The sequence below is a fragment of the Podarcis filfolensis genome (assembly GCF_964270895.1).
Source record: "Podarcis filfolensis genome assembly, chromosome: 5".
Classification (NCBI taxonomy): domain Eukaryota; kingdom Metazoa; phylum Chordata; class Lepidosauria; order Squamata; family Lacertidae; genus Podarcis; species Podarcis filfolensis.
Genome location: NC_139608.1, coordinates 53817841 through 53827040, shown reverse-complemented (window position 1 = coordinate 53827040; position 9200 = coordinate 53817841). Strand labels below are relative to the sequence as shown.

At 39.2% G+C, this 9200-nt stretch overlaps 1 protein-coding gene across 42 annotated transcripts in view; it reads right to left on the bottom strand.

Annotated features, from left to right (window-relative positions):
• Positions 1 to 9200, bottom strand: part of TACC2 (transforming acidic coiled-coil containing protein 2) — a 153923-nt gene continuing 144723 nt past the window's right edge. For all 42 annotated transcript variants that reach the window (XM_083616766.1, XM_083616767.1, XM_083616805.1 and 39 more), the window contains 4 exons: positions 3316 to 3476; positions 2908 to 3014; positions 1768 to 1888; positions 1 to 521 (listed from right to left, as the gene is read on the bottom strand). In XM_083616766.1, the coding sequence (XP_083472892.1) occupies positions 456 to 521; positions 1768 to 1888; positions 2908 to 3014; positions 3316 to 3476 (455 nt within the window). In that variant the 3' untranslated portion in view covers positions 1 to 455. The remainder of the gene's footprint in view (positions 522 to 1767; positions 1889 to 2907; positions 3015 to 3315; positions 3477 to 9200) is intronic.

Below are 9200 nucleotides of genomic sequence, written 5' to 3'. Positions count from 1 at the left end.
TTCGTTTTTCAAGTTTTATTTTTATTTTACAAATCAGCAAATGCAGATAAAATGTACATTCCTTAAGGCAAGAGTCCCCATGCAAGTAATACACATTTATATTAAATCCAAAAAAAAAAAAAAAAGACATCCAACATGGGAACTCATGTACAAAGGGAAAAGGCTAGGATGAGCAACTGCAATTTATTAAAGAATCTGACAAATCTCCCTGATACAGGAACTTTTTGAGATCAACTTGCTATGAATTATTCTACGGAAAAAATTGCAAACAATAGCAAGGAATCTGATAGTCTTCTTAGTACTGCATACAATCAAATCAATCATTATTAAGAAAGAAAAATACAGTAGTGCATACAAAAAAGTGAAAATAGATCCTGTTCACATCAATATGTGGACATCAGTGTGCCAATGGTCATATTGCACTCAAGGTTGAAATCCAGGATTTTGGTTAAAAGTTAGCTTTTCCCCATTTTGGCAATCAGTTCATCGCAAATCTTCGTCAATTCTTCTATTTCTTTATTCTGAAAAAAGAACACACAACAAAGCAAGGAAACATTTGTTAGTGCAAAGCTGTATTTACATTTCAAGTAGTCACTGCACCGGTGGAGAAGTTGATGATGGCACTGGGAGCATAGTCTCAGCATGGAAAGAAGGGCACCATGCATTTGTCATGATGTCAATATGCAACCTTTCCAGCACTGAAACAGTAGCAGCTGCTGCTGTACCAATGCCTCCAAAGGGACTTTAGGCCAGGAGTGGGCAAAAGGTAGATCTCTGGAAGATCTCCAGAAGATTGCTGCAAGATTTCTGACTCCCAGTTGTTTAGCAACTGCAAAATGGCACTTTTTATAAGGCTGCCGAAAGAAAGTGAACCAGGAGTGGACTTTTGTGGGAAAGGACTGTGAGCTCCAGTTTTGGTCTTGTCAACAAATGTCTAAGGTCAGAATGTGTTCAAAGCACATTTAATTCTAACTATGTATCTTTTGCGTTTAGCTCTGCTTGGTGGATCTTGGGCTTCTTGTAAAAAAAACAACACCAAATTAGGTCCAACAAGTGTAAATTTGGCTCATCCATGCTTTTGGTATGTTTTTATGACAGGATCTTTACTTAAAGGTGCAAGTCTGTTCAAGGTGTCAAGCTCAAAACGCAGCCTGCAGCTTTATCCGTTTTTGTACCTGCAAAGGGAGAACTCTACAGTTTTAAAGCCAGTGATTAATTTTATGCAGCTCTGTCTCTAAATAACGGGATCTATGCAGAGCCCATTTGGATTTTTAAAAAGGATTTAAAAATAGCTGCTTTTCATACTATATCTATATACCATATATGCAATCCAATTGTTATGGTCACCATGTGCAGTTCATGTAATAGGCATATCACTTACAATAGGAAAGCAGAATTTTTCCAGATATTTTAACTTGACATTCAAAGGTGACTTCTTGTATTATGTGATGCCAGCCTACACGGTACATATGACCCGTAAGAGATTCCGGTGAACTGTGAGTTCCAGCTAGGTCTCTGTGTTGAATACATCATCCTATAATTCACAATGGTCAAATTCCAGCTCCAGTTAGAATACTCAAGCTGGACAACAAACACATTACCTACTGGATCATGAACTGTGACATCAGAAAGAGTTACTCAGTTGGAATTCTCCTGTTCTTAATTTGTTTGGGCAAGCAAGTACCACATCTGACTCTGGATGCACAGATACAAAACACAATACACCCTCTAGCAGCAGTTTTATAAGACAATTCACAGGGAGTTTACCTTTTGTTCCAGTGTTCTTTCCAATGCATCCACCTTCAGCTGCTCTTTACGGAGACTGGCTTGGTAAGCTGCCTGTTCTTGTTGAGCCTTGCCACGGACTTGTGCAATTTCAGCATTGGCTCTGTGAAAACACAGCCCATTAAGAGTGCAGGCCATGGAGGGTTTGCCTTGCTTTTTGTATACACTCACAACATTGACACATGGAGGCATCCTAGTGGGTCCATGTGCCTGCTTGCCCTTGGAAAAGTCACACTTGAGAGCTACTTAAACATGATAACATTTCATGCACAATGTTTATAATGGAGGGAGCTGGAATTTGCATCGTTGTGACTCATAACACACAATCATGAGTCAATGTGAAATTTATAATAAAACAGGGCTGTGGTTATGCAGTGATCATACTACGCAAGTACAAAACTTGCCACTGAATGCAGAACTGAGTTTGCACAATTTGAAAAAAGGGATGGATTTCTTTGGCTGTGAAAATGGTCCTTCTAATCATGGAGACAATGTCTAGTGAAACCTCAGAAGCTGAAGATGGAACAGAAGGCAGAGCAGGAATCACAGGGATTCAGCAATATATATGGACCTCCTCCACTCATGACTTGCAGAATAAATAATACAAAAGAGGCAAATATATGAAAATTAGCTGAGGCTAGAGCAGGGAAGGGGAACCTGTTCAGGCCAGATTCTTATCTCCTCTACCCTCCGTGAGTCAACTGTGACAGATGAGCAAGGTTGCCAATCAGTTGACATCACAATGACATCAGGTGATGATGGTCAGAACTTCAAACCACCATGCAGGGCTTGCAAAGAGCTGCTGATCAGCAGGCTTGAAGTCATTGCCTACCAACTGTTGGGTGATGGCTTCAAATCCTGCTTTCTGCCGCAAGTGGCTGTGTGATCCAGTTCCCCACAGGGAACTCAGCAGCACAATCAATCTAGCTGCATCTCCACCTGCCCCACACCTGGCAGCACATATGATGGTTTTTTTGGGGGGGGAGGCCTTGTGGATCAATTTGGGATCAATGTCAGGCCAAAACTGGCCTACGGGTTGGATATTCCCACCACTGGGTTAGAGAATTAGACAGAAGCTTTTGGTTGACAGACCAGGGCTCCTCTCATCCACTACCAAAATACCTGTCCAGCTTTTCCTCTGCATGAATTTTGAGGGCTTGGTATCGCTGCTCTTCTTTTTTTACTCGTGATAAGTACTCTTGCGCGCATTTCTTTAATACCTCTTCATTCTTAAGTGAAAAGAAAAAGGAGAGTTAATAGGAGGGCAAGAATTATTTTACTGGACTTTTGTGATCAAACGTCACGGCTTCGAATGGCAAGTCCCTTTCCCCTCACCCTCAAGTGCACCCCCAGTCATTTCCATGGAGGAATTGTGATTTGCACACAAAACAGGGATGAAAATCAGGCTGTCAATTAAAAGGAACACAGAAGCCTCTGGGTGCAAAACATCTCTCTAGCTGTACACCTTAGTTGCATGTGGACCTCCAGGCTGAGGCACTAGTCTACAAGTATTTATTCACAGTGACTTACCTTCCTAAATCCTTCCAGAACCTCTTTCATTTTTTCATATCTTCTAAAGAGATCTGCCAGTGATTTTTCCACAGAGTTCAGATCTGATAATGCTTGCTCTTTTTCTATAATCAGCTGCTGGACTGTGTGGTGGGACATGGATTTTTCTCTCTGTTCATCCTCTGTGAGAGACAATTACAGAAGAAGCACAAGTAAGAATAATAAAAACTTTTTAATTGGTATTATCTACTGTGCTTCATAGGGAATATTAAACATTAGCATGAGATACTGCAAGAGCAAGATAGAGGGGACATAAACTGGGCACCTTTGGGAGTGAAGACTGGACAGGAATTTAATAAAAAACTTGCATTGGAAATTTCATCTAACCAGAAAGTTGATTGTTTTTAAATTTTAGTTTGTTTTCTGATGCAGGAACTAAATTGACCTCATTTCTCCTCATGATACATTCTAAACAAGCCTTTCCCAATCAGGTGCCCTCAAACTGTTTTGCACTATAACTCCCATCAGCCCCAGTCAATGACCAGGGATTATGGGAGTTGTAATCAAAAATATGTGGTGGGCACCTGGTTGGGGAAGCAGGTTTTAAACAGAGTAAAGAAGTGTAGTTTGGCTTCTCTCCTTTGGAACAGAAGCAGGCACTAAACACAACAGAAATGTTTCTGCCTGGGAATTGCCTTCCATGCTCTAAGAAACTTGCTTATTCCAATGCAGTGCGGTTATTAATTCAGCAATACTGATTAGGCTTCCTGTTGATAGAAAATGAGCTCAACTTACATCAATCATTACGTTCGTGGAAGTGCTAAACACAGCAAACAACACACAGATCTTCACTTTTAAAAGTGGTTGCTCCAAACAAAATAACAACCCCCACCCCAAACAACACTATGCACAAGGTTGTTTCCACCTGCCACACCACACCCCCTTGCCCTAGAAGTCTTCATGACGGGACTGTTACTATTAACTATTGACTTCTTAGTGTTATATAGCATATTTTTTTTACCATGGTCACCATATGATCGTACTTAGGCTGTTTATTTTCTGCAAACGCTTTTGAGCACAAATGTATCTGTGGAAAAAGCGGTAAGTAAAACCCTCTATGACTATGATTGCCAAAAAAGGGATATACTTCCTGTATCTCAGAATGTGGAGATTTGCACACTCTTTTCCTGCACTTCTGGGGAGACATCGAAAATGGGAATTCAGACACCATCACTAACTACAATGAAATGAATTTGTTGTCCCTACAGCTAAAGCTTGTACATCTCACTGATGGATATTCCAGTTGGCTAGAACCCAAAGAGGAAAAACATGTGCATTAAAGAAGGTTATATGAAATTGGTCATGGGTGGAAGAAACAGTTTCTGTATATAATTTTATGTACCGTTGCCACTGTACACATGCTGAAAACGCTGAAACACAGTCTGCTGGTAATGACATATTTGTCGTTATACCCTGTTTCGGAGGTTAAAATGAAGCCTGCTACCAGAAATCTGCCAATCGTCTCAAAGGATATTGGCTATCATTGTCTGGTATTTCTAAGCAGATACGGCAAATACACAGAAAAAGAAAGAAAAGGAAAAAAGAAATGCCATATGCAGGTGCCAAAGTTGGTGAAAGCATTACTTACCAGGCTTGCCTTTGTTTTGGAATTGCAAGCAAAGAACAAGAAGCAACAAAAATGGAAGCAAAATAGGAAAAAAAATCAGGGAATTTAATCAAGAAAGCAGAAAAAACTTAAATGCAACAATCTGTAACGCAAAGAGGGCAATATCCCCTTATTTCAATGTTGAAGAGGTAAATAGCATAATAATCTTGAATGAATGAATGAATGTACTTTCAATTGTCAATTGTAGCAATGAGAAGCCAACATGTGAATGAATGGTTCAACAAGGGAGCTGTGGGGGGTCTGTAAACATGAAAGCATAAGAAATGGGGAGGGCTATATATGGAATTGATACTGGCAAAACGTTCAGTGCAAGGGGCCATTTGAAAAAAAGCTTGCATAATCTGTGGGTGAAGTGTTTGCTTTCAGATTTGGTGATATTTTACTTTGCAGACTCTCCTGCCAGCCTGTACTTGGCCTGTAGAATGCATGGTGCCCACAATGTTGCAAACACAAAAAACAATGCAACACAAAAATTAATTTTGGAATGCAGATGAACATGCAATAGGGGCTGAAGCAGAGGCACACTGAAGTGATTTAACAAAGGAGATTATGTGAAGACAGACAAGATCTGAAAGGTACATGCCAAAGGATACTGAGGATATAAGCTCCTGCCTCACAGCTCCTATTCATAACTTTAGAAGCCTGCAGATATATTTTCATCTACATTTCTGGTGAGAGTTGCAGTACTGTGTTCTCCATTAGTTAAGACACTTCTTTAGAGCTTTCTCAGAACTACTTGACCCAATTCAGTATTATATTGAAAGGGATTAGCAAAATACAGTCACAGCTGCAGATTTATAAAGAGCTCAGAAGGGTCTCTTCAAGCTATAAGTGGAAACCATTCTGATGAGCTGTTTTCCCCCCCTTACTTTTCTTCTGCAGAATACTAATGTGTGTAACTTCATCATCTGTATACTGCACAATCAATATATTTTTATATACACACTGGGTGATCTTGCCGCATGTCTAACCAAGTGATACGAGACACATGCGATGCAGCTTAGAAGCAAGCCACCAAGTAAGCAAAATTCCCTGTCCCCAAATTGGAATGTGAAATCTTCCTGTCATGATATAAAGTAGGAATGGGGGTACCTTTGGCCCTTTGGGTGTTGCTGAACAACAATTCCCATCATCCCCTGACCACTGGGGTTGATGGGAGTTGGAATCCAACAACACCCAAAGGGCCACACGTTTCCCACCCATAATATAAAGCATCCTGCCATAGGAATTTTTAAGCCAGCCTAACTTTTAATAATAATAATAATAATAATAATAATAATAATAATTAATAAATAAATAAATAAATAAAAAATAAAAAATAAAAAATAAAAAATGTTAGTACAGTTTGGCATTTTGGGCATTGAGTCTTGAAGCCACTATGAAACATGTGAAGATCAAAGTCATAATGAGCATGTGCCGAGGCATTTCTGATCTCCATGAGCTGGCTTATCCTGTCCTTGGCCTACATTAGTTCCACCTAGGGGACTAGTAAGGAGGATGCAATGCACAGTGCACGGTATTAGAAGCAATATTAGCACTGGTTTGTAGAAGGTTTTTCCCTCTATCCTATATTTCTTCTAGGATTCATCATCTACACAGACTCTCACGAATCTTTCCAAGCACATGCCTCTCTGTTCCATCACACTCCTAAAGAAATGGATAACTTATGTTCTTCACAAAGAGCCACTTACAGGAGAGGGTTTAATTTATGTGATTATTCCATAGTGTCCAAAGGCAGGGAAAAATGTGTCTTGGGACATTTGCACAGAAATAATGTAATTTAAGGTGTATGGAAGAGGGGACACGCACTCATTTCTACCATGTGACAGTCAGACAATGAGCCAATGAAGCTTATGAACTCTACCTGTATACATAAAAAATGGCAGCAAAGTTTACTTTGGGTGACTATCACAAAGGTTTCATCCCAAGTTTGCATCTTTGCCAAAGCACATGAATCCCTATGGATACAACCCTATCTACGTTTCCCTGGGAATATGAGCCACAGAGCTTAGTGGGAATTAGTTCTTAAGAAATATGCACTGTAAATTCAGTCTGTAGTAATTTCATCTTAACTGGAGGGGGGAAACAGAGAGAGAGAGCAGGGCTCAGTTCAGATTCTGTTGCTCTGGTGATAAAATTGTATATCTTTTCAGAAAAATTAACCACCACAAAAACACAAGATTCAAAGCTCTTGAGTTAAAAGGAAGAAAGGGAACAAGAGTCCTGACTTCAAAGTCATATCTGCAGTGAATAGTTCCAGTATCCACAGCACCAAAGATGACACAAAAGATCATATGAAGCCATATGATCAAATTCAAGTGCTACAGTTAAGTGGGTTTGGCTTTGAGCACTGCTTATAAGGAAGGCAATCCAGGAATTATACCTAGCCAGTCTAAGTTCTTCAGAAGAAGAGGATGGTACAAGTGTAACAGACAAAATAAATGATGCCTTTCGAGTGTGGTGTTTGGCACCAGGAAACTGTTCTAGTGACTCATTTCTGTGAAGGGAATAGACTGAGAGATGCCAACTGGAATAAATTCATCAGAAACTATCAAGGTATGCTTCTATCTATCTCTTTAATTGGGGAAAGCTAGCCTGTAGAGCTAAAAAGCAAAATGCTAGTGATGAGCAACTTTGGGCAATTTTTAGGATGTAATGAGGGACTACCATGCTTCACAAGCAGACACAGATGTGTGCAATATGCATTGGAAACTGCTAACAATAAATGTATAATGCTGATGCTGAATGATGTTGACGGAGGACAATAGAAGAAACAGGCCAGAAAGGATTATGAAGAACAGACAGACACAAATTAACCCATACAGGTATGAAGATAATATTTTAAATCTATAAACATACATTTTAATGTGCATATCGAACTTACCCATTACAAATTTGTAACTGAACTATATGTGCACATATGGTACTACATTCCAGAATTGTACTCTGTACTCTGAATAGCTGGGCTCTACTACAGAAAACAAACACTTAGTACTCCTCAGTAGACTGAGCTGTGCTAGTCTATTTTATTTAAACCTGGAAGTAGATGAGTGGTTGCTCCATTGCTATGTTAATATGATCTCATGAATCTACAAGATTCATATTAGCACTGTACTCACCGGGCAGCTTTGCAATTATTTTTTAAAAAATTGCAAATATGTTACTTGGGTTGTGGGAAAGAAAGACCAGAATTATATGGCTTCCAAAAACAATGTACATATTTTAAACCCTTCAAAGCGATGTTCCTTTATGTGGCTTTAGTCTGTTATTCCAAATGAAGAGAACTTTGTTTTTAGGGACTTAAATAATACTTCCAAGCTGCTGATAGTCTAAGCCCAGCAGCATTTTTAAGACAAACTACCTTATAAATAATAAGAATTTATATGCTGGAGCTTATGCTCTACTAATAACATTTGTCTGTCTTAAAGGTGTTACTAGATTCAATATTATAAAAAGTCTAGTGCATTTCAAGCTAATGACTGACAAATGTATGCCACAGAGTTGAAGAGCTTCTGCCTAATGGCCAAGCTGGTTTGGAACAGGGTTTCTAAAAGAAATATCAATGATGTCCAGGAGTGTTAAAACATTTTCAGATCTAAAATTTTATAAACATTTATTTGTGAAATATTTATGTAGGTATTTGAAGACAAAATACTGGCCTGCAATCAGATAGAAAGGGACTTTTCCTTTTTTATTCTCTTATTCTTTTGCAGAGTGAAGTTTGTTAACTAGGCATCTGCCTTCTTACTCCCATGTTGGGTCAACTGCCATCACAAAGTTGGCTCAGATCACATTTGAAGTACCGCACATAACTATGGCATCTGCCTAGATTTCCTTGGGAACATTCTAATAAAAACCAGCTTTCAGATGAACAAGGGATTGGTAACAATTGCCAAGACCTTCTTTAGGCAGGACCAAGTGGTTGCACACATGAAGTGGGGCTCCTGACCCACTTTCATAGAATCAGCTTTGTGCACTAGATCATAGACTACTTCTGAGACTCTCAGAATGAAGTGGTACCTTTAGGAAAAAGAGCCATAGATTCTGTTGTGCACACAAAACTACTTATATTGTGCCTGAAATAATGCCTGGAGTACTTAGGATCAGATTGCCAGTTGCTAAATATTTCAATATCTAATCATTTGTTCTTGTTTGAATAATTTCATGGATCAGCGTAGCTCATGTGGTGCTCTCCAGATCTTGTTGGACTACAACTCCC